The sequence below is a fragment of the Thunnus maccoyii genome, chromosome 14 (assembly GCF_910596095.1).
Source record: "Thunnus maccoyii chromosome 14, fThuMac1.1, whole genome shotgun sequence".
Classification (NCBI taxonomy): domain Eukaryota; kingdom Metazoa; phylum Chordata; class Actinopteri; order Scombriformes; family Scombridae; genus Thunnus; species Thunnus maccoyii.
The window spans coordinates 1,377,307-1,404,059 of record NC_056546.1 but is presented as its reverse complement, the minus strand read 5'-3'; the positions used below and the strand labels follow the sequence as shown (position 1 = coordinate 1,404,059).

General features: G+C 39.9%; 1 protein-coding gene across 2 annotated transcripts in view; it reads right to left on the bottom strand.

Annotated features, from left to right (window-relative positions):
• Positions 1-295: 295 nt before the first annotated feature.
• Positions 296-26,753, bottom strand: part of LOC121911205 (melanopsin-A-like) — a 49,581-nt gene continuing 23,123 nt past the window's right edge. For both annotated transcript variants that reach the window (XM_042432484.1, XM_042432485.1), the window contains exons 2-11: positions 22,447-22,589; positions 18,858-18,991; positions 16,464-16,667; positions 12,198-12,369; positions 11,812-11,988; positions 10,073-10,180; positions 7,521-7,716; positions 7,039-7,203; positions 5,917-5,976; positions 296-3,298 (exon numbers count right to left, since the gene is read on the bottom strand). In XM_042432484.1, coding sequence (XP_042288418.1) covers positions 3,134-3,298; positions 5,917-5,976; positions 7,039-7,203; positions 7,521-7,716; positions 10,073-10,180; positions 11,812-11,988; positions 12,198-12,369; positions 16,464-16,667; positions 18,858-18,991; positions 22,447-22,583 — 1,518 coding nt within the window. In that variant the 5' untranslated portion in view covers positions 22,584-22,589 and the 3' untranslated portion in view covers positions 296-3,133. The remainder of the gene's footprint in view (positions 3,299-5,916; positions 5,977-7,038; positions 7,204-7,520; positions 7,717-10,072; positions 10,181-11,811; positions 11,989-12,197; positions 12,370-16,463; positions 16,668-18,857; positions 18,992-22,446; positions 22,590-26,753) is intronic.

Below are 26,753 nucleotides of genomic sequence, written 5' to 3'. Positions count from 1 at the left end.
TGAATAATAATTTGTGTCCTTAAACCTGTTTTAACTGATTAACTAAACAATCAAACAGCTGCTGGATGTCTTTCAGTGACAGACTCAAGAATCTCAGGCAAGAGTTCTGTGAAATGTGGAACTTTAATATAGAAATTATAAATGAAATTATATTGAAGGGATCTTTAATTGTGGTCAAAAAATCTGTTAAAATGTTAATATACATTTATGAATATTCATAAAAGTTAAAACGTCATACTTTGGAGGCAGGTCTGGCTTTACAAGTCGTACATGTTGATATCATAATTTCTAAAATTAGAATCACAATTTGTCAAAACTTTATGGAGGCAGCAGGTTGATTAACAAGCTTGTCTCTTTTTCTACGCAGGCTACAGAAAACTCCATCAAAGATGTTTAAAATGAGGACAAAGTGATGTGTTTGATGTTGCTAATGTGAAGCTACACTGTATGAACAGCTTTGACACTGTGGGGAAATATACACAGTGGGTGCACTAGTTGTGATTGGTGCTTTTTTTTTTTAACCTGTAACCCTACAAAATAAGTAACGTTAGAGTGAAACGTCCTGGATATAATGGTGGTGTAAAGCTGACAGTCGAGCACATAAACACATAGTTTAACCCACTTTTTACACTTTTGTTTTAGTTCTGAAGAGGATAAAAAACAAGAAACCACCATCCAAGCTCTTTATAAACTGAGCATCACTCTTGCTTGCTTAGTTACAGTTGCTAAGCTATAATTGGACAATCACTATGCGAGGGACGGGTTTAACGATCGGTCAATCAAAAGGCCTTTGGTTTTCAAATTAAATGAGTAATTACACAACAAATCCTCATAATAAACAACAATATAGGTTGAAAATTCAGCTGGCAAAAAACAACCAATAGTTACGTTTACGCCATCTAGTGGCCGTAGTAAGAACGACCTCTGGAACGACCCGCAGGACCGTAATACGCTGCTTTCACTTAACATCAATGTTAAACAGTAATGATGTTGTGGTTAAGGTCTGGTTACGTTTAGGGAAAGATCACAGTTTGGGTCACTTGAAAAATGGTTTATCTTCCCTAAAGTTACAACCTTCGTCATCAAGGCAAAAGTAAACACCACAATGTTTTTTTAAAAAATGTCTTGAATCGTAGTTGGAAACATGATAGTCATGAACTCTAACTAACCATCTATCAACCCAACCCGCCTCCTCTTAACAAGGCAAAATCATCTCATCATGTCACCTTATACTGACGTCATCTAAACTGCGGGTCATAATTACTACGACCACTAGATGGTGTAAACGTAACTACAGGTCGTTTGAGACCTATACTGTGTTTTTTTTTTGTGAGGTTTATATGGCATCTCAGTCCTTTAGTTTACACACATAAGCAGAAAAACTTTCCACCTGTCACGTCACTCTGCACAGGACTGAGCCGGAAAAACACAAAATAAACAAATCAAAAGCAACAGACGACAAGAACACAAACAGAAAACCACACAGTTTGTAGAAAAATCACATAGTGCGGCAAGAAAATTAAAGTCCATCTCAACACCGACAGTCATCTCATGTTAATACTTTACTTTTTCCTGAAACAGTAAATAAATTTCTGACAAAGGGCTCATAGGAACTCACCTGAAGAGACAAATACAACACTTTTAAAAACCTGTTTGAAACGATCTGAGTCAGGGACGAGGAGTCAGGAGCAGGAAAACTGTTTTCTTTGGGTAAAAACTTAAACGTACTTGTTTGGCTTCACTACTATAAAAGACTCATATTACAGTCTTCTGATTTAATGTTAAAGGGATTATACACACACACACACACACACACACACACACACACACACACACACAGGTGTCTGGTTATTTTCAAAGACTTTGTACTGTAATGTATCTTTACACAGAGATCTGCTCACTCAGAATAACTACCTGTGCAGGTGTACAAGGTCTTTCATATTAAAAAAATACTAGAAGTAAGGATTTAAAGGTAAAATACCAAAATCCAATCAATCACAGCATTATTAAAGGGCAACTTAACACTGAAAACACTTTCTAGAGTTTATAATATATGAGTGTACATATAATTTACCCTCAGTGGTCCCAGTTTTGTTTACAACAGAAATCATTTGGTTATTTGCCGTCATCATTGGTCAGACAAATTTGAAACAACTGCACCTTCCTCCGTCTCAGTTTGGTATTTGTGGGCTGAAGTTTGAGTCCTTCCTTTTTTTTTTTTAGACCACATTTGTTTTCATTTTTTTGTTTGCAGCGGTTAACTATCACTGGATCACTTTGATACTGAAGAAAACTTAACAAATGTGATGATTCTCAGGCAGCTTCTGCAGTTATATATCACAGTTTGAAAACCTTTGCTCTAGACAGAAAAAAAAAAAAAGCAAACAAGTAAACATTAATTTTGACTCCGATCTGGGCCACATTCCCCTTGTCATGACATTTAAAAACAGGAATAATCAGTGCTGTGAGTTTGGTTTTATTTTCCCAGGCGCTCACTGTTTCTGGTGAAGAACTGACGTTACATATAAAACATTTAGAGACGTAATTTGACGTGAAACCTGTTTCACCGCCAGCAGACAGAACTGAAGTGTAAAACTGTGATGGACACGGAGAAGAAAATGGAAAAAGCGTCTGTTTTTTTTTCATTTTTGAATTATTATAGTTTCATTTTTTTAATAGAAAAGAATAAAAATCACGTCTACTTTAAAGTTTATATCTGACATTTTTGACTATTTCCTTTTTTGTCTTTAAATTTCTGTTTAAGAAACTTGAATCACAGCTATGAAACCATAAGACGCTCTGCTTGGCTTTTTTTTTGTTTTTTTGGTCTGAACTGGATTGTAAATGCATTTCTTTACTATGTGAAGGTGATGCGTTCGAGCTAAAACAGAGTATTAAGTTGCTCTTTAAGTGATATTGCACAAATGTCCAGTTTGGTTTGTAAAGAGCTCGTTTTTTTCTCTAAAAATGAGTTAAAAATAAAACGAAAGGAGCGAGTGAGATAACTTCTCTAAACCTCTTTGTTTCTGTCTGCATGCTGAGCTTCAGGTAAACCTCGTCTGTGAGTTTGATTTCTAGGTTTCTGATTGGACGTGAGCTGGTCAGGTGATGAGCTGCTGGGGAGGGCGGGGCTCTACCCAGACCCCGCCCCCGTGTTGCTGTTGGCTGACTTGGTGCGGGCGGAGCGTGAGCCGTTTCGGCCAATGGGAAGGAAAGGGCTGGTCTCGGAGGTGATGACGATGCTCGGGATCCGACCAATCGTGCCTCTCATCACGTGTCCGTCTGCGATATCAGCGCTCTGTCAGACAGGAAAAACACAAAACAATTTAATAGTTAAATTTAATAAAGTAGTACTTTTTTACAATAAAGAAAGATCATTTCAGAACACTGATCTACACTTAATCACCAAAAACTGAACCACAACTCAACAAAAACAAGATTCATCTTTACTAATAACTTTAAAAATAACTTTATAGTGTATGATGTCATTTTCTACAAAGCTGATATCACAAGCAATCCATACGTGAAGTTATTGTTGTGATCTGAAGATAACAGATGTAAAATAAATCTGATGTTTAGCAGGTACGTTTACCGTGTCCACCATCGTAGTTTAGCATGTTTGCTAATTAGCATTTTTGGCTAATTGGAATTTGTTTGCAGCTTGAAAAAAACGGAACAAAGCCAATTCTCAGTTCACAGCTTCTGCAGCACGAGATACAGACAACTAAATAATAATCACAGTATTTCTACAGTGGAGAGCTGCTGTAATATGCAGGAATTAGAGATTCCCATTTTTTTCCACAATATGAGCGAAATTTTGACCTGCTGGTGGCGCTGGAGGAAAGGTCAGAGGGTCACCAAAGTCAGTAATATTCATCATGTAACAGTTGTGATATTTCAGTCTGGAACAAAACTGTGGACGGAAGGACTAAACGCTAAAATAAATCCTCAGAGAAAACATGTGTCTGCAGTTGATCTCAATCTCTGTTTTAAAGGTGAGATATGACTCAACACAGAGCAGATAAACGCTGCCATGTTTTCATCTGCCTCAACACGACTAAACAAACATGTTTCCTGTCAGCCAGATGGATGACATCACCTGCGGGCTGCTTTGTCTTTTCCTCTGGAAGTCAGAACTGATAATGTCAGACAGACTCCTGCTGATAAACTCAGTCACAGCTGACATTTACGCTGATAAAAGCATGCAGAGAGTTAATGACCGTGTCTGACTGTCAGTGTGTCTGTAGAGTCATCGTCATGACCATCAGACTAACCAGCACTTGATCCAGATGATCCAAACCACTTTATTTTAAGACCTCTGCTCTGGACTAAAAGAATAATAATAAGTAATTAAAGCTGCAAGCAGCGTTGGTCGGGACCTCGCACTCTGGCCCGTTGGGATCAGATCATTTTGCTTTTTAAAAATGAGGGATATTTCTTACAAGTTATTCTGAAAGTGTGATTGACATGTGTACTGTCAGGTGTGTAGAGACAATAAGTAACTGCAGCTGGACACAGAAAAATACTCATATATTTGAATGGAGAGTGTGAGTGAACCCACACCTTTTTGAACATTTACTGCTTCCACATAGTTTTAGATACAAACTTCATTTGAACTTTAAATGAGTCACGAGACTTTGACCTACAAACATTGAATTTACATGTTTTTTCTATCTTTTATTGTTTTTGAGATATTAGAGTGTGAGTTTTAAAGTCTTTTCTTGCTCCTCCTGTGATTTTATAATGAGTGTGTATTGCGGAATGTTTCACAGCACTGAGGGAGTGACATCACCAGGAGCAGTTGGAGAGGAGGATTTTAGAGTACGCTTCTTGTGAAATACCCTCATAAATCCCATGACTTTGGCCAAATCTTACATTAAAAATCATATTTTAGTAGGAAATTTCGTGGTGAATCCATTGATACAGGTTTGAAAGTGGTCAGACTTGTAGTTTAGATGTCGGAAGCCTCTGTTTGACACAAAGTTCATGCCCATAGATTGCCTCCCCATTGGTTTACATTGTAAGGTGTGATGTGGCACTGCAACTTTCAGGGCTTATTAAATCCAAACCATTCAAGTTATTACAAAGTTTTTAACAGCTTTTTTCAGCATAGCGTCATAAGTCATCTATTAAAGTTTGAAGCTGATACCATTAACGCCCTCGGAGGACATAGCGTTTGTTCAGGGGCCAAAATTGGGGCAAAGTCTTGTTTAAGTGGTGTAATAATAAGGAAAGAAAGAAAGAAACAAACAAACACACGAAAAACAATAGTTTAATGTTAAAGGTAAACTGACTTTTAGCTAAACTGAAACACATTTTAGCATCAGATAATCCTCATCAAGATAATTTAGCAGCTAAATTAAACCATTAGCTTAACGGCTGAAGCATTAGCCACGTGTAACTAATTGTTAGCTAATCTTAAAATGTTTTAGCAGCTCAACTGGGCTCTTAACAAACCTGAACCCAACTGTTTAGCTTCAACAGTTTACTGTTAAATGTAAAATGAAACACATTTTAGCATCAGATAATCCTTGTCAAGATAATTTAGCAGCTGAACAATAATGTTGTTAGCCTCTAAACTGAACCGTAAGCTAATCTGGAGCAAACAGTTTTAGTGGCTAAACTGTTAGATGACCTGAATAAACACTATTTATTTGCTAAACTCAACCAGTCACTGATGTTGACAAATTGTTTTAGATTCAACTGAAATCTTTGTGCATTTCTCTGATAAAAGATTCAATATCAGATTGGTTAGCCTTGGAGCTAAGTGGTTCAGAGGAGGTAAACTAAACCATTACCTGACCTAACTCCAGACTCCTTAGGAGACTGTTGTATACCCTCTCATTGAAAATAGATTCAGTTTGCTTTACTCGTGCTGCTGCTGTGTTCAGAGGGCTGATAAATGCTGTTACTCACATTTGGGATGCTGTTGCGTTCACTGACTCCTGCCATGGAGATATCAGTGTCGTAGGACGTCTGGAAGAAGAAAAAACAAACAAACATTAAACGCAAAGACAGAGTTTATCAGCCCTGAATCAGTTTTAATCAAACGTATTTCAGCATCACTAATCAGAACTTTAATGCACCTTCATAGAATAAGAAATGATCTAAGAGGATTTTCTGCTCTGAGCTGAAAAACACATCAAGCAGATTAACGAGCAGCATCCTCTGACTTCCTGGTTGTCCAGACAGAACACAGATTAACGTGAACACCGGTGTTATGAAAAAAAAGGTTTTATGTTTTCAGAGCAGCCTCGACTGACCCTCAGACCTCCTCCTCCAGTGACCCCACTCATCTTCATCATCAAAGTGATGTTAATAATCTGCATGAAGGCTAAAATGATTTTTGGTGTTTAATGTCTTGCTGCTTTCATGCTGCCTGAAAGCTCCCGAAACATTTTAACCTGTCAATCATCATTCTAGCCGCACTCATAGTACTTATCATATTATTTATTATATAATTATACCTGTTAGTGGTTCCCATGTTGAGGTGTAAAACTTAAAGCTTAAAACACCTCAACTTCTTTTTGTACACTTGAATTAACACATTTATAATCTTTTCCTAAATAAACAATAAGTTATCAATTTTATGTTAATTTCTTCTGCCCATGTTTGTATGCATTTAGCTAAGCGAGCAAGCAAAACTTTATTTATATTAACATTATTATTATTATTATATATATTTAATATATAATATTATATATTATTTATATAGCACATTTCATTCCAGGTGTAGAGCTCGAGCTATCAGGGAAGCTGCAGACACAAAAACTATGTAAATAATATACAAAATAAGTAAACACAGCTAAAAGAGACACGAGTTAAAAACCATTAACAAGTTAAAATCCTACCAAGATGACTTAACGTTTTAAGTTTAGTTTTAAAAGCCTGATAAAAGCTAAAAGCAGCTGATCAGTCTAACTGCTTCACAGCTCTAAAATATACAGGAAGCCTTCGTATTTGAACTCCTCTTCCTCCCTCCACATTTGTTTTTTTCTGTTTTTTTTAATAATTTGTTTAAGATGGATGTGTTTTCACCTTTTCGAAGATGCCCGAGTCGTGACTCTTCATCTTGGACTTGAAGCTGGAGGAAGGTTTGAAGTCGGGGAACTCTGCGGTGTCTCTGCTGATGTCACAGGACACCTGGCGGCTGGCGGGTCTGGAGCTCATACTGGACAGATCAGCCTCGGTGTCGGTCAAACCCTGCAGAGGAAGAGGAAGAGGAAGGAGAAGAAGAAGAAGAAGAAGAAGAAGAAGAAGAAGGAGAAGAAGAAGAAGAAGAAGAAGAAGAAGAAGAAGAAGAAGGAGAAGAAGAAGAAGAAGAAGAAGGAGAAAAAGAAGAAGAAGAAGGAGAAGGAGAAGAAGAGTCAAACTCAAATGAAAGGAAGTGTGTCTGACTTCAACATAAAAGTCCTCCTGTGATGAGAACAGCAGTTGTTGATGAATTTGAACTTCAGCAGCGTCTCAGCTAACATTTAACTACAAGCACACAGCTGTCCATCAAAGCTGTCTGAGCTCACCGATTCGCTGTCGGAGGCGGAGGAGAGGCGGGACTTGTTGGTGCTCTGCCGTCTGAACTGGCTGCTGATGTCAGAGGTCTGGCTGGTCACAGTGGAGCGACGCGTCGACACGAAGCTGCTGCTGGCCGAGCGGAGGTCACGAGGATGAACACACAGCAGGATGCCCAGACACGGGATGTACTTGGCCAGCGCCACCCTGAAGAGATGGAGAGAGATTTATAGTTTGACGAAGCATTGATCAACACGCCATCATCAGGAGAGGAAGGCAGCGGTCCAGCCCCGACTGAAGACTGAAACATCTCCAGTGTTACAAATCAACTGGTTTTCCTTTTAACTGGTTACCTTTGTTTATAAACGTCGGGAGTTTCTCATGGCAACAGCAGATGTTAAAATCACGGAGAGGAAACTTTGCAAAATGCCTGATTATGATTTTATATCACTCATAATTTCATAGACTAGACATCTGATTTATTCAGCTTATGGTTTATGGAGTTCAATGAAACTTTGAGATCAGAAATATTCTTAACCATATATTGATGTATTTTCTTCAAAATACAAACTCCCCAACTAGGTTTCGACACCAGGTGTTAAAGCTGAAGGAAAACTGACGGTACGCTGTGCTGCATCACTGAGCGATGAGGCTTTGAGAACTACCAATATACCCAAACACACAGCAAAAACAACCGTATATTATCTTTGGGTTTTAAAATACCTCTGCTAGATTAACTTGTGACCACTGTTATTGCAGTGATAGCAGCCACACCATCAATAAACCGTCAATAAGCTGAATTAATCAGATGGATAGTCTAGTCTACGGAATTAAGAGCGATATAAGAATATTATAATAATAATAATATCACAATCAGACATTTGCAAGGTCAGCAATGTTTCCTCTCCGTGATTGGATCATCTGCTGTCGCCATGAGAAACGCCCGACGTTTACAATCAAAGGTAACATGTTCAACAGGAGAACCAGTTGATTTGTAACACTGGACGTCGTGTATATGAGCTGTTTCTTATATAGAAAGCTGAAGTCAAACTGGAGCTTCCAGGTTCTGTTCCAGAAGTAAGAAAACCTCATTCTCTGCCTTCAGGGAACATGTTAAAATACATTACATCAAAGATTAGTTATTACAATGAGCATTAAGTAAAGTATTCATATCAAAATTCCTGACTGTGAGTCTAACTGAAGCTCTTTCTCTACGTTTCCTTCATCATGACGTTTTACAAAACTGACATCTGGAGTTTAATTTTATCCTGCAGCTTTTAAAATCTCTCAACAATGAAGGTCATGTGTCCTGCATTAAAGTGTGTGTGTGTGTGTGATTAATTCTCTCCAGCCCAGTTAACATTCAGGTTAATTGAGCAGCGGTTGGTTCAGCTGAGGTGTTAGAGCGCTTACGGCCGCGGCGGCGGCGGAGCTTTCTCTAATGGGATCGATTCTCGTACAGCGTGACGGTTCACTGAGCTGACGGATGAAAAACAGAAGAACAGGCGCCGCAGCGGGAAGGTTAGCTGGAGTCAAATTAAAACACTTTGTACAACTCGAGGCTCGTATTAAAGAGCTCAGATAAGTCTCTTCTCCTTCTCATGTTCTGAAAAATGTGGAAATATATTATTATCAATTCAAGAGTAATAAACCAAATTAAAATCAGATCTAGTTTCCTTGAGATCTGGACTGTGTTGCACCAGCTGTTTGCAGATCCATCACTAAGTTTGTGTGTAAAGTCTTAAAGTTCTCAGTAACAACTAACTAGTTTCAAACTCGTCATTTCAGGGCCGTCGCGTGAAGGAATTTCCTCTGCAGTGATTAAAAGTGGCTCAACAGTGCAGTATGTGATCATATGTGTTATTAGCACCTTTTATTTTCTTTTTTGATGAAATCAAAGTATGTTAGTGTGATTACGTGTCGGCTGAATGGAGCAGCAGCACCTGACGAACACAGAAAACACTTTAAATCGTGTTGTGGTGGAAACAACGTTGGCCTACAGCCGAGTCCCCTAAAACCTGTGATTTATGAACAGAGTCTGGCTGGACGCACCTTTAGATTGTATGATTGGTGGAAAACTACTTTAGTAGGTTAAACAGCGGCCTGCCTGGCTGTGTGGTGACGCAGGAGAGTTTAAACATGTAAGCAAGACAAAATATTCATACAGACGTGTTTTTAACTACCGAGCATCGGCACCAACTCCCGATTACGAGGCCTTAGCTTGGTTAGCAGGTTAGCTTGTTAGCCTGGATGCTAGCTGCAAGAGGCTCCAGGCAGATGGGATCCTCCGGAGCCACCGTATATCGGACCACAGGAGACGCCAAACATTCAACACACATGCATTACACTACATTACACTACATCTAAATCTGTTGCTAGGAAACATAGTCTAATAAGAAACAACCAACTTTGTGAACAGGAAGTGACCGTAGCATCACAAGCTGTAACATAACAGCCAATCGTCGTGAATGTAGGCGTGACTTTGTTTTATACGGAGAGATTTTGACTGTAACAGTCAGCAGGACAACAGCATGACCCTGGGTGGGTCATGTGATGTTGTTACCTGTACTTTGGGTGTGTGATGGCGTAGATGATGGGGTTGTGGATGGCCGAGGCCTTGGCGATGACGGCGGGCACAGAGTTCATGTAGGGAGTCAACATGTCGGCGTACCTGCAGCAGGAAACAGAACAAGAAACCAGAACAGGAGGAAGTTAGTTACAGTTTAGTTTGAAACTAAACACACAAAAACATCTCTGTAAGCTTTAAGTTCTGTTTTGTGTTCAAACTCATTACCAATCAGAGTAAACATGGAGTCACTCTTAGTTTCACCTTTTTTGCGTCAATGACAGCAAACTATAGCAAGATTACAGTTGAATTATTCCACCTGAAGGCTTTTTATTCAGCTCTGAAGGTCAAACCTTCTATTTTTTAAAAACCCTACATGAGTGAAAAGACCCAAAGTCAAAGAAGATTTCCAGGCATACGGATCTTTGGATCTGTAGAAACTCCTGTGAAACCCATTTACTGAGGACTGACAATAGGTCACAAAGAGCTCATGAAGAAATAGTTCCTGTAATATTATTAATGAAGACACAGCTAGAATATACACTCAGTGAGCACTTAATTGTCCCCCAGGGGTCAGTCTTGGGTCCACTTCTTTTCACCATTTACCTAGGCACTCTCCTCCATCACCATGGAGTCCAGTTTCACCGTTATGCCGATGACACACAGGTGTACATCTCCAAACCCACCGCTGCCACCGCCCCCCCCCCCCCCCCCCCCCCCAAGTCAAGAGCCTCGGTGTCATTCTGGACAGCACCCTCTTATTTGCACCCCATATTCAAAACATCACCTGGACTGCATTCTTCCACCTTCGCAACATCTCCAGACTCCGGCCATCACTGTCCCAATCCAGCACCGAGATCCTGGTTCACTCATTTGTCACATCCATTGACTACTGCAACGCCCTCCTCACCAGACTCCCCATCCCAAACTCATCAACAGACTGCAAATGATTCAGAACTCGGCCGCCCGACTCTCTGTACAACACTGCATCCACTACAAAAACCTCCTCCTCACCTATAAAGCTCTCTACAACCTAGCCCCGACTTACCTCCACACCCTCCTTCATGAATACACTCCCTCCCGCTCCCTCCGCTCAACCTCTGCTGGACTCTTATCCATCCCCACGTCACACCTCAGTACCATGGGTGCCCGAGCCTTCAGCTGCTCAGCACCCAGGCTCTGGAACCCCCCCCCCCCCCCCCCCCCCCCCCCACATATAAGACAGTCAGACTCCATCACCTCATTTAAGTTCCACCTCAAAACTCACCTGTTCAAACTGGCATACTCCCTATAACTGAACACTGTGCAACTCACCTGTTTTAATTGATGTTTTTTTGATTCTTTTATGCTTTTATTTCTTGTAAGGTGACCTTGGGTGACTTGACAGGCGCCTCCAAATAAAATGTATTATTATCATCATTATTATTATTATTAGTAGAACACCTGTGCAATCTAATCCCATCCAATACAACAGCTCTGCCATCAACTCTATTGTTACAAAGCTTTTACATTTTCAGTTGTTGTCAACATTGTCAGACAGGTTTTTTTTCGTTCACTTCTTGGAGCATCTAGTGGACATTAGAGGAACTGCAGCTCTGTCTGCTGAATGAGCAGAAAATATTAAACCTTCAGCAACATTTTCTGTAGGAAACAAACAAATCCCTCTGATATACTTAAATTTTTAAAACGTGACAGTGATTTTATTGATGGTGCTGCTGCTGCTGGTTCTGTTTTACCCGGCGAAAGCGGTGAGGGCGACGCTGGAGTATGGCGACCAGGAGATGACGTAGAGCAGGATGATGATCAGAGCGATCTTCGCCATCTTCCACTCGTTCTGCAGCCGGTGGAAACTCTTCACCGAGTCTCGACTGCTGCCGTGACTGTGAGTGCTGCCGTTAATCTTCCCCACAGCCCTGAAAACACACACACACACACACCTGTAGTGCTGTACCTGTTAACACATTATATTAACTAACATTCAGTCCCTCGAGGTTCATAATAACATTAAAACATTTCGAATCACAAACACTCAAAACAAAATGTAAAATCCAGGAGAAACAAAGCTGCTCCTTTTAAAATATCTAGTTATAGCACACACACACACACACACACACACACTGACTGGTTGGTGTTGCGGATGGCGCGGAAGATGAAGACGTAGCAGTAGATGATGATGAAGAGCGGCAGGAAGAAGACGAAGATGAAGAGCAGCATGGTGTACGCTCGCACCGACGGGGTGAAGGTCATGTAGTCCCACGTACAGGACGTCAGCAGACCCTCAGGGACGTACGCACCTGCAGGACGACACACACACACACACACACACACACACACACACACACACACACACACACACACACACAGTTTAATGTCCTGTCATGTTTTACAAGCTCTTCTGTTTGCATAATAAAAACACTGAAGATCAGCTGTATTTAACCAGGACGTGTCTGTGCTCCGATGCTTCAGTTTTGACCTTCAGTCAAAGCAGAGGGATTCAGATCCCCCGCCTGCAGCTGCATTCATAGTGGGTGTGAAGGGGTTAACTGGAGTCCTGCTGTAGACGCCTACAGTGCAGGTTTGGATTTATGTTTGAAAAGTGAAAAAGGTGGAAACAGTCTAGTCGGGTTCAGGTGCAGGACAGAAAGCAAAAGGAGAAGCTGTCACACTCACATTTGCAAGTTTTTGTTTTTATTGACCTGCAAGATCTTCCTCAGTTATGCTGCTATAGGCCTAGACTGCCAGGGGGACTTCCCATGATGCACTGAGCTCCTCTCTCCTCCATCTGTACACATTCATGTACCATTAATGCATGTTACTAACTTTCTCGTCTCACAGGAAACCTTCAGCTGCAGACTGACTGCTGTCCAGCTTGATGCCCACTGCTACCAATACTTATTATTATTATTAGTCACATTTCTCCCATTTTAGCTTCACTACATTGGCTTCCTGTAAAATCTAGAATAGAATTTAAAATCCTTCTCCTAACTTACAAAGCCCTTAATGGTCAGGCACCATCATATCTTGAAGAGCTCATAGTACCGTATTATCCCACTAGAACACTGCGCTCCCAGTATGCAGCTTACTGGTGGTCCCTACAGTCTTTAAAAGCAGAATGGGAGGCAGAGCCTTCAGCTATCAGGCTCCTGTCGAATCATCTTCCAGATTCGGTCCGGGGGGCAGACACCCTCTCTATGTTTAAGAGTAGGCTTAAAACGTTCCTTTTTGATAAAGCTTATAGTTAGGGCCGACCTGGCTCGCCTTGGATCAGCCCTTAGTTATGCTGCTATAGGCCTAGACTATCGGTCAAGGTAAATAGCGTCCACCTAGAGTCCGGTTCTGCTCGAGGTTTCTTCCTGTTAAAGGGGAGTTTTTCCTGCTGCTGATGGAGGAATGTTGAGTCTCTGTAGATTAAAGTTCAGTCTACACCTGCTCTATGTGCCCTGAGATGACTTCTGGTGTGATTTGGTGCTTTATGAATAAAACTGAACTGACTTCAGGAAAACATCACTGAAATAAGAAATAAGAACTCACTGTTACTCAGACTTGTCAGAATTGTTTCCAAACTAATTCAAGCATTGATTCATATTCTACTGGATAGTCTGAACATCTTCATCCTCCTTTATCTTCCAGTGATGTGCTTAAATTTTCATGTAGAAGGAAAAAAAAACATCTTGAACAAACATCGATAACTTCCCAAAAATAGTTTGACAACTGTATTTGTGAGTGTTTGGAGGTAAAAGTGTGTTTTTATAATATGAGGATGTCTTTTTGCTTTTCTAAAATAAAATCAGATGTGAAAAAATGTACTTTTCAGCAGCTGACTCAAATACTGGGGAGAGAAATTAATATTTTGTGTCACACATTAGAAGTTAACCCCTCACATAATTAATTTATGTCCTTAATATACAATTTGTAATTTTCTGACTTTGAAATACTTTCTGAATTTGCTTCCTGAGTGGAAGAAAATGAATCTAATGAATCCTTCACTGCGAGTTTCTGATGATTAAAGTCTGTCGTCGTCACTCTCAGACTGTAAAATAATCATAACAATAAAAGTCAAACTGCACTCGTGAGAACATTCATTCACTACGTTCACCTCCGCTCGCTCCAGACGTGAACCCATAAACTCCTGAATCGACTTCTTAAAGACGTGAAGAAAAAACATTTTCTTTCTTTATCTCTTCATGAGAACATTTTGTCCTCATATGTGTAAAAACCGCAGACACATAAATCACACACCTGCTAAAAAAAACAACCTGTATATTTATGACGTGATATCTGCACTGGAAGCTTTTCCATGAAGACTGAGGATGATTTATGAGAGTTCTGCTCTTTCCAAAAGTTATAAATTACATTAAAATGAAAAAAACTGAGGAGAATGAAAACCAGGTGAGAGAAGAAACACACCGCATGTAGACAGAGTGTGTGAGTGAACTTGAACTGAACTGATAATAAATGAGATTTTGAAGGTAAATGAACAATAATTTTGATAAAACTGAAGCTTCGAGGCAGAACAGAAGATTAAAGAGCAGCCATCCATCTTACAAGCGAACCTCTTATCGTGTCGTTGTCCGGATCGGTTTCCCCTCAAGATTTAAAGTTGTTAAAATTATTCTACACCGTCTGGTAGTTTCATATATATATACTGTATAAACAACCAACTCCTCAATGAAACTGCGTTGTGATATTTACACTGAGAGAAACATTTAAACCAGAAACATGTTTCTTTAAAGCTCCATCAAATAGAGATATGGATCTGTCCGATCTTAAAGTTTAAATAAAGTTCTGTAGGTTTGAACAGTGATCGGCATGAGTTCGTATTGACGGTTGGGGGTTAGTTAGAAGTGTTTCTACGAACACTCTTAAAATTCCTACATGTGTGTTTTTTCCAAAAACAGTGAGTGTGCGTGTGACGGCCGTGGCTGGTTGTCATGACGACAGTACGGTCTAACTTTAGGATTCATAAAACATTTTAGTGTTTCTTTCTCTCTTTTTTTGTTTTGCTTTGTTTTTAAAAAATTAGTTTATTTATTTATTTAATTAATTTATTATATTTTAAATTATTTATTATTATTATTATTATTCATTTTATTTACTTGTGCACTGATAGTGGCTGTATGGATGATGGACACATGATGGAAGGTCAAAAATCATGAACGGACCCTTAACTTTGCTTCATTTACACCTTTATTAATGTAAATATCTGAAAAGCTGATTGTTCTGTACGACTGCACTTGAGAAAAGGAAATAAAATAAGTTAAAAAAAAAAAGTTCTCACATTCTCATCTATATATTCAGACTGATCTTTTTTTACATATATGTCGTTCTTCTAGGCCGACATACTAAACAACATTATGACTTTTTCATGGAGTTATTATTATAACAAGGTTCAGGAACAAGACCACGCCCCTCTCTCTCACTAGAAGCGTGTCTAACTCCTTTCTCTCCCGTTCGTCTCAGTTCTCACGAAGCAGAAAGCTCATCGAGACACGCGTCCCCCACCCCGAGTCTCGACCCCGGGTTCCTGGACGCTCCAGCCTCTTTGTGATTCCATTTGGTACCCGGTCGTCCCAACGCCATCGACCCCCATCATCCCTCTCCTCGACCCACATCCAGCCCACCGTACACGACCTGGACCAACCTACAGCTCCCATTCATCCCCCGGCAATCGACCCCCTTCATCCCACCGTACACCATCCTCATCCAATCCTGAACCCTGCCGACAATCCAAATAAATCTACTTTTATACCGTTCAAATGGCGTGGTGGTTGTTAGTGAATTTCTTAAATATACAGCCTCCTGTCAGAAATATTATTCACGTCTCCACCCGGTTATCACGGTTAAAAACCAAGCGCACCTGCCAACGTGTCTCATGTTTAACCTGTGAGACTTTTAATGCTGCTGTTCATCATGTGTGATGTGAAAACATTTTAACAGTCAGAGAAACACAAAGTGAAAATCCAAACGCAGCACGAAGCGTCTCTGCTGATCAGTAGAGACACAAGGACGCTCCATCGTCCCTCTCTCTCTCTGTCTCCATCACAGTTATGTATTCAGGTCATTTATAGAGACAAGAATCTGTAAAAGTTTACAGCCTGTCATGCTGTCACGCCGCGTTTTCTCTGTTATAATGACGTGGCTAAAAAAAAAAAAAAAGGCGATTCGACTGACAGAATGCGACTCGACTCCTCGACTGATGCGTCAGCGTCTTTTAGGTTTCTCCTCACTCAGCCAGTTAGGAGCCACTTCCAGCCTGAGGATGTGTGTGTGTTTGTGTGTTTGTGTGTGTGTGTGCGGCTCCGGATGTTTACCGGCCATTTATTAATTAGAAAAGAACAACACAAAGTCCGTATGTACTATAAACGTGTGCGTGTTTGTGTCTCCTCACTCCAGCCGAAGAACGGCGGCAGGCTCCAGCCCAGAGAGTAGACCCAGGCCGCCATGAGGATGAGGAGGGCCCGTTTCCATGACAACATCCCGATGGACGTCAGAGGCCGAGTGATGACGAAGTACCGGTCGATGGCGATCACCATCAGCGTGATCATGGAGCAGATCCCAAAGAGAGCGCCGCAGAACGCGTACAGCTCACAACCTGAACGCAGACACACAGAGAATGTGTTTAAAATCACTTCCTGTTGACATATTTATTATTATTTAAGACCAAGAGTCACAGCTGGACGTGGACAAGAGACATTTATCATTAGGTTCAAGTGTGAAACAGCACAAATCAGATCAGGATTGGTTTTTTTTAGTGTGAATTTTCACCAAAACACCTGCAGGATCTTTAGTTTAGTTTAGTTTTCTATGTGTTCACATATTCATACAGTGATGTCATCAGATGTCTTGTTTTGTCCGACCAACAGTCCGAAACACCAAAAACATTACATTTGCTGTACAGTTAAGACAAGAAAACATTTGAGAAGCTTAAATAAGAGAACGTTTGGATTTTCTTCTTTAAAACTGACTTTAATGACTCATATTCTGTACATTTCCAGCTCTATATTTATATTCTGGGGCTCTACTGGAATATCTTTACATGATTTCCAGTTAAAAACTTATTTATTTATCTTCTACTGGTCCTTTATGCAGCCCCTCAGTTCAGCCTCTGTCTGAAACAGGCTCCTGTCTCTTTAAGGAAAAGGATATAAATAACAGAAAACCACAAAAAAAGCACGATATGTCCCCTTTAATAATCAAAATAATGGCAGATGAATCGACTAATTGTTGCAGCTGTATATGTATATATATATATATATATATATATATATATATATAGTCCAGTTACTATTTTTAGAGTAGTGGAGGCTGTGACGGGTCAGAGGGACACAGAGCTGCTCATAAGTTAAAACTTGAGGTGAAGACCAACATGTTTCTATATAAACATCTGGATTTACATCTGTAAGACAGTTTTCATGTTTTAGAGAAACTGGTTGTCACATAAAGGAGAACAAGTTTACTGAAAGTTTCTCTTTAAATTCAGTTTTTTAATGTTTTGAGCAGCAGACATGAACTCCTCTACGTCAGGGCCGCAGATTCCACTGGAGGGAAGTGACATGACTGTGTTAGTTTTTTTGGGGGGGGGGGCGGGGGGGTTAATTTGGTGAACTGACCCTTTAAACACACACACTCAAACTGTGGGAAAGGATTTAATGTGAAATATGACTCTTTGCTTTTGCACTTTCTGTAAATTTAATTAATAAAAAGCAGTAAATCAACACGTCTCGCTGCTTTCATATTAAAACGACCTGGCGGCGTCTCTCTGGAGGCTCAGACGTAAACACATCACTGTTTTCACTGGCGACAGATTATAACTTTAAAATCACACAAAAAACTCAGAACTTTGAGTTTTGACACTTAACTTTTTGTGTAATTATTTGTGCATTTGTATTTTCTCTGACTAATTAAAGTTTAGAAGATTCTTCACTTCTGTGTTGTTGAAATATAACTGAAAATTATTAATTATTTTAATGTTTTCACTAATTTATCATCTGTTGATGGTGTCCAGCCTGAGGTCATAACTCTGTTTATTCTGTTGTGTCCCAGTCGGGCTGTGTGTCCCTCCACCAGTCCACCAGTCCACCAGTCTACCAGTCTACCAGTCCACCAGTCCACCAGTCCACCAGTCCACCAGTCCACCAGTCTACCAGTCTACCAGTCCACCAGTCCACCAGTCCATCAGTCCACCAGTCCACCAGTCCACCAGTCTACCAGTCCACTAGTCCACCAGTCCACCAGTACACCAGTCTACCAGTCCACCAGTCCACCAGTACACCAGTCCACCAGTACACCAGTCCACCAGTACATCAGTCCACCAGTACACCAGTCCACCAGTCCACCAGTCCACCAGTACATCAGTCCACCAGTACACCAGTCCACCAGTCTACCAGTCCACCAGTCCACCAGTCCACCAGTCCACCAGTCTACCAGTCCACCAGTCCACCAGTCCATCAGTTCACCAGTCCACCAGTCCACCAGTCCACCAGTCTACCAGTCCACTAGTCCACCAGTCCACCAGTCCTCAGACGTTCTCCCTGTTTGTTTGTTGAACTGGACTTAGTGGGAGAAGGTCTTTGTACAGGAAACTGAAGTTTGTTTTCACACTAGTAGTTTTCTTAAGGAGAAGCTTCCTACACGCTGAGCCTCTTTCAGTCCTGTTGTTGTTGTTGTTGTTGTTGTTGTTGTTTCCTGCAGTCGTATCTCTGATTTGTCAACAGCGGGTCAACACATGTTTATGTTGTGTTTTATATTATTCATTTGATTATTAAAGACGACCTTCAGGTACCTTTCTCTCCAAAGATCCACCTCTTGTGCATGCTGGTGGTGAAGAAGATGGGCGTCTGGGTGACACACATCAGCAGGTCTGTGATGGCCAAGTTAATGATGAACATGTTGGCCGGCGTCCGCAGGCTGCGACTCCTGCAGCACACACACACACACACACACACACACACACACACACACACACACACACACACACACACACAGTTGAACAAACTGTTGGCTGTTGATCCAGATGGCAGACAAACAGGATTGTGGTCCAAACTAAACCTGGAGAAGCATCACATATCTGAACTGGAGGTCTGGAGTCTTTATTTAAAGCCTCTCAGGGCAGGATTTCATTACCAACTGGCCAAAAATGGTCAGTGACACTTTTGTTTTTTTGGTCCTACTTTTAGGACGAGGAGTAAAAGAGTTTTATCAGCTTTATTAACTCAGGAAATGATTCGTATCTCTGCTGATGTTTAGGAGTCTCCAGGAGACGTTCAGAGAGAAGAGAGATGCTTCAGGAAAGTTTGATGAAAATAAGCATAAAAAAAAACACTTTACCTGCAGAAACTGATTTATTGTAACAAGGAAGATGCAGCTTCTCTATAGTCTATGATACATCATGTTATAATTTAAGCATCATATATTTGCCCACAGAACCTTAAAATGTATTAATGTATACACACAAAACCTACACTGAATAAATAGTCTAATATTTCAAACTGTAAGAGAACTAATCATCATTTCCTGGTAGTCCGTCTCCTGTCTGACAGTCAGTGTAGGACGCTTCATAAATTAGACATATTATTTGTTTTATAATTAGAGTATTTAGTTTAGATCAGTTCAGGCTCTGATGTTCTGATAGAATCGGAGCTTCAGGGACAGTTTGTTTTCTCCTCTGGACACACAAGGTCGGTCTCTAAAATCATCCTTTTTTTTCATCTTAACAATCTTTTAACGAGCCGACTGTCACCGACCTTCATCTCCTGCAGCTCTGCACTGGTCAGGACTCCTAAACATGCAGGAGGCATTATATAAGATAAGAAAGATGAGAAATGTTTCTTCTCCTTCTTTAAAAAGTGGAAAAAAATCTGTGTTGGCTACTACAGTAAAAGTACATAAGTATTATGAGCTTGATGTAGTTAAAGTATTGCAGTAAAAGTACATAAGTATTATGAGCTTGATGTAGTTAAAGTATTGCAGTAAAAGTACATAAGTATTATGAGCTTGATGTAGTTAAAGTATTGCAGTAAAAGTAGTGGTTTGGTCCCTCTGACTGATATATTATTATATATGACATCATTAGATTATTAATAGTGAAGCATCAGTGTTAGAGCAGCATGTTACTGTTGTAGCTGCTGGAGGTGGAGCTAGTTTACACTACTTTATATACAGTTAGCTAGTTTAGTCCAGTGGTTCCCAACCTAGGGGTCGGGCCCCTCCAAAGGGTCAGCAGATAAATCTGAGGGGTGGTGAGATGATTAATGGGAGAGGAAAGAAGAAAAAACAAAGTTCTGATACACAAATCTGTTTTCAGTTTTTGGACTTTTTCTCTAATCTTTGATTTTTGCTGAAATATTGGATCATTTGAACATTTATTGAAATGAAAGCATGTGAGAAGTTTAGAGGGAAAAATCACTATTTGGTGGAGCTGTTAACAACTCATAGACATGTGAAATGTGACCCCGACTACACACTGCTTTTTGTAAGACGTCAAAAGCCAAAAAGGTTGGAAACCACTGGTTTCATCTTTAACAATGTGTTGTATTTTAAAAGCTTGTTATATTATCCATTGTGTCAAATCTTCATCTGAAAAGTAACTAAAGCTGTCAAATAAATGTAGTGGAGTAGAAAGTACAATATTTCCCTCTGAGATGTAGAAAGTAGCATCACATGGAAATACTCAAGTAAAGTACAAGTACCTCAACAATGTACTTAAGTACTTTCCAGCACTGATTTTAAGTGTTTTCTGCAGGTAAATACTGAATTAATCATGTGAAAAACTACTTAGAGCTGCTTCATCTCTAAAATAAACTGTAATCGATGGAACATTCATGATGGAGCAGCTCTGATTTTAATGAAAGATCAATAAATGTCCCATAAACGGTTCGATCAATAAGTGGGTCGAACTGGCTTTAAGTGGTGAAGCTACTTCAAAAGATTCTGTGTTTCAGAGACGACTTCTGAGCGGTGATGGAAGATAAAAGCCGGAGTCGATAGACGTCGGGCGGTGATGACTCACTACAGACACAGCTCAACATCACAGCGGCGGCTCCTCTCAGTCTACAGGTGAAGGTTTAGAGGCGAAACAGCAGCTCAGACCAATTATTTCCTCCTCAAACACGCGGCTGAGACGATCAGTTTCCCTTCCAGCATGTTTGAGTGCAGACGGACTGTCAGCAAAACCACTTTTAAGAACATTTCAGAGAAAGACAGAAGAACACTGCACCCCAAAAGAGGAAAAGAGAAGTTCTGATCACTGCTTTTGTGTCTCCTAATTATCTCCGAGCATCATGTGCACGTATCTGAGATTGGACGGCTTTAGACATTGTTAAATTCTAATAATATAGTATATAAACTCAACCCGTTCTCCTTTAATCTGCCTACAAATAACACGACTTCACACTTTCACATTACGTACAGTTCATACGCCGAAGTCCAATTTTACATGCCGGTGATACAACAATCATTTCCAGAGAAATGACGTCATATAATGTGACTGTCTACCGTTTTATAAGGTGATTTTTGGCCTTTTTAGAAGGAGGCGTGTTGGTGTTAGCTGGCAAAAAGCTGCAAAGCAACAGGAGAGCAGTGTTGGAAACCACCTACCCGACGTTTTTACCGTCACATCCGCCATTTTTAACATTCTTACTGTGTTTTAACCCAAACTGTGATCTTTCTCTGATCCTAACCAAGTGGTTTTTGTGCCTAAACGTAACCAACAGTGTTAAATGACACAGGAAAACGTTAAACATGCAGCGTACATATCGCAAGTATTTTTAAAGTATAAACCTGTGTTATTTATACACACTGGTCTCTTTTCTATATTATTTGAATTTAACGGCTACACACAGTTTAAAGCCTTTTCTCAAATATTTTCTGGTTCAATTAAACATAAAATCAGGTACAAACATCATGTTTTGTAGTTTTGTATCATCAAGACTGAATCAAACTCTTTAAATTATGATCTGTTATCAAATGAAATTGAAATTATTCAGAAGACGCCATGTAAACATCTCTACTTTGGTTATTTATCAGTTTCAGTGTGTAAACTAACTGTTACTATTTTAATTTTGTTTTATTTTATATTCCTCTTGTAACTTCTGCTCTTTAATAACTGATATAGATCTTGTCCTACAGATTATTTGTGTTTACTGCGTCAGTTGAACGTAACGTGTTTCCTCTCAAACGATAATCAATAAACAAAAACCTTAAAATAAGATGTAGTCAGCAAAATAATTACATTCCATAAAAAGTAAAAAATAGAAAAAGATTTTCAGTTAACCATTAAATCCATTAAAGCATAAACTTTGAGAGTTTTTAGGAAGTTGTAGTTTCTGATTTCCCGTCGTCCCCTGAACGCAGCGTGAGAGGATCAGACTCACCTGCTGAAGGCGTAGATGACCAGGAAGTTGCCGACCATGCCGGTGATGCCGATGGCGAGGATGACGGAGCCGATGGTGTAGTGGGCGTGGTCGGGCACGTCCACGGTGGGGAAGGGGTGGGGGGGCTCGGGCACCATCGCCACCTAGAGGACGAAACACAGAAGGACATGAAGATGCTGCATGGAAAGAGAGAGAGAGAGAGAGAGAGAGAGAGAGAAGCAGCTCATCTAATTTAAAAAAAAAAAAAAAAGAATATGATCTGAATGTATTAAAGAGTTTTTTAAGTCTTATTATCTGCTGAATTAACATGAAAGTGTGCAAAGATGAAAAGGTCGTTCATATCAGGGCCATTATTATTAAACCTTCACATTCACAGACCGCCCTGATCACCAGCTACCAGCCTTAATTCTCTTTGAAACGCTAATATCTCCCCGTCCTGAGCATCACTGTTTCTAATTAACCTGCTCGGGGCTCCCTCCCTCCCTCCCTCTCCATCATATCTCTCATCTCTTCATCCCATCTCCCCCGTTGCCACGTTAACGGCATAAATTACTCCTCTGCCGGCAGAAGTATGAGGCAGAGCTCATCACAGACGGAGGTCAGTCAGAGGAGCAGCTGGTTCATCTGACTGAGAAACTAACTGCAGGTTTATTAAAAAAAATGTCTCAAACTTCTTTGGACCTTGACATGCTGGTTTACTCCCGCTGTGTCTGCTCCTCCTACACGTTCATGAACTCTCTGCACAGACTCATCAATCAGTTTATCTGCAGCTCAGTTCACAGCCTGCAGCAGGTACCAGATGCATGAAGGGTAAAACAACCTTTAAACGATTCCTCTTCATCTTCTTAGTTATTAGATATAATGATTTTATTTATTTAAAGCCTCTGGAAACGTGGCTTGAAATCATGAAAATGCGTATATGATATCAAAGTTGAGTGTCTCATTAAGCATCCACAAAAATCTGAATGAATATAAACATTCATAACTATTAGAAAACTTCAGAAACAGCTCATTTAGCTGCTCAAAGCATTTCTCAGGACTGTGTGGGCGTGTCCTGATCATGTTTGATTGACAGCTCACTTTCAGCTCAAGTACCATTTTATTTTCTATTCATTCACTAAAATGTTTTGCTGATATGGAATAAAATACCAAATCTAGAAAGCTTGACTAATCGACTAACTAGCAAAACAGGTTGAACCACCCAAATCTGTGTTTTTATTGAACTATACCTCCCAGACTATGAAGCTAATCGTTTTAGCATCCTCCATTCACTTACAGGAAATGGTTAGCATTAGCTTAAATGTTTTGCTATTAACTACCAAATCTATCAAATGGACCCTACTTGGTTGAAAGTTTGAATAACCAACTAACTAACAAACTAGCTTAGACCACCTGAAACTGTGTTTTTATTTAATTATACCTCCCAGAGTATGACACTAATTGTTTTAGCATCTTTCATTCACTTACATGAAACGGTTAGCATTAGCATTGCTATGCTACACTTTTGAGCTACTTATCCACTCAGTGATTAATACAGATTTGGATGATGTATCCAAGTCTTCTAGTTAGTTTAACACAGTAACTTTCAAACCATATCAGGCTCATTTGAATTCTCAATCTGGTAATCAGTTTAATGCTGCAACGATTAGTCAATTAATCGATTAGTTGTCAACTATTAAATTAATCACCAGCTATTTTGATAATCAATAATCATTTTTAATCATTTTTTTAAAGAAAAAAAGTCCAAACTCTGATTCCAGCTTCTTAAATGTGAATATTTTCTGGTTTCTTTGGTCTTTTATGACAGTAAACTGAAGATCTTCGTCATCTTGGACTTTGGGAAACACTGATCAACATCCACAACGATTAATCGAGTAAATGATCAATAGATTAGTTGATGATGAAAATAATCGTTAGTTACAGCTCTGGAACAGTTCATCATTGAACAATGGTGGCCTGGAATTCTTGATCAGATTTATTTTCTTGTTTTAATAAAAAGTTAAGATTCTATTTGTTTACACAAGAAATAGTGCAGAACTTAGATCACGTTTAATGATACAGTAGCTGCTGCTCACTCCTGCAGCGCTGAGGAGGAACACAGATGACCAGACATGATGAAGAGGAGCTTCATCCAGAGCTGGTAGCAGCAGGACTCTACAGGACAGAAAACTGTATACAAATATGAGAATTCACTTTATTTTGAAACTTTAAATCCAATATTATGAAGCAAACTTTCACCAAAGTCATGATGTGTAAATGTCTCCGGGCGTGCTGCTGTTTCAGCATGTCGCCACGGTTACAGAGTTTGATTAGAGAAGTGATAATCCAACCATCCAACCAATCAGAGATCCGTGTGGGATCCTTGCAGGAGACGCTCGTGTCGTGTGACGTTGATGCTTCGCGTCTCCTGCAGCGAACCGTGAAACGAGATCAAAACGTCGCACGGCAGACGTCACGTTCGAGAGCCGATTCGGTGCAAATGTGCATGAAGTTGTTGTGCAACAGTCGACGTGAAATGAATAAATAAATAAATAAATAAAAAGCCTTGTGAGGGACGTGGTGACGGTGATGGAGTCAGACATGTTGTGACAGCAGACAGTGAGAGCTGATGCAGCAGGAGACGAACCAACAAACACGTTCAAGGACGCAACAACTGCAGCGTCCGAGCGAATCAGCAGGAAAGACTTTAAAATAAAAACTCTCAAATCCTTTAGACTGATCTGTGAACTTGTTGCTGCCTTCAGTCATGTTGGATGTTTGTGTCAGAGACGTGGTGATAAATGACGAGCAGGTTGCAGGTTAAAACCCTGATTTTACCACAAATGTTCCTTTTTAAAGTCTCACTTCGCTCCAAACTGGTGTTTTTTTCTTCTTGTTACTTTCCTGTGATGTGACAACATAAGATGCACTTTAAGGACTCCTTGTTAATGGATATAAAAGTGGAGATTGAAACGAGTTAAATCTCTCTAAACATTTGTCCCAGATGGGAGAAGCTGTGATTTGATTATAATGTTTAATATGTTCATCTGAGTCGCCGTCAGTTGGTTTACAGCAACTAATCTGTGCAAGCAGCAGTGAGTGATGAACTCTTTTTGTCCTGAGTTTCACCTCTCAGACAGAAGACAGACTGTACTGAGGTCTCGGTGGAGGCTGTTGGAGCTGAATAAAGCCTACAGACACTTCTCACAACTTCAAAAAGCAGAACACAATCATTTAATCTGTTTATTTATAGATAATTCTCAATGAGAGACAATGTAGTAAAGGACACAGCTGTTTGTAGTAATGATGGAAATACAACGTTATTTATTGAGTTTAAAGGTTCACTGCAGTTCTGCAACCAGCAGTTATTTTCATTATCAATTAATCTGCCAATTCATTTCTCGATGAATCATTTTGTCTGAAAAATGCACAATGAAATCCTTTCTGCTCCCAAGCAGACATCTCCAAACGTCTTGTTTATTCAGTTTATTATCATTATGACACAGAAAAGCTTCAAATCTTTGAGAAGCTACAACCAACAGATGTTTGCTTATACAGTGCCTAAAATGATTTGTCAAACGTTTTTATAACTCAGATTGAATTAAAGGTGCAGTCTGTAGGATTTAGTAGCATCTAGCCGTGCCATTAGGGTTTAAAGTTATGTATAATTAAGGGCGTGGCCACTTTGAGTGACAGGCGGGTGCCGTCACAGGCAAATCTCTACCACGGCAACAATGTTGGTTAGATAACTTAACCGTAACGTAACCCCAGATTCACAGAGTATAAACGTAGCCGTCGCTATTTCAGCGTGTTTCCAGTTCATGAAAGTTAATTGTAACATTTTCTAAAAAGTCTCGTTCAGTGTTTGGTTGAACTAAAAGATCCTCCGAGGAGCCGATGTTCAGTTTTTCTGGTACATATATTTTGTTTTAATGGTTTTAAGCCTGTTTATTCTGTTAGCAGAAATTAGCATTAGCATTATCACAGTTAACCACAGACTGTAAATACACAACGCTGACCAAGCTAGCAGCTAGCAGCTAGCGTCAGGGTCAGCTCCACCCTCTCGTCCAAATATGGTCAACTCTGGCTACAAAAATTCAAGATGGCGACGGTAAAGATGTGAACTTGAAGCTTCACATGTGAGTCCACAAACCAACGTCCATTATTTTTTACAGTCTGTGGTTTTATCACAACAGCATCTAGTGGACATTAGAGGAACTGCAGCTGAACACACATCAACACATTTACAGGGATTTCCTTTAAGTTCTTATCCAATAAATACATTTAAAATTTAATCTAGTTTCAGTTTTAGTGGAGACAAAAGTGGA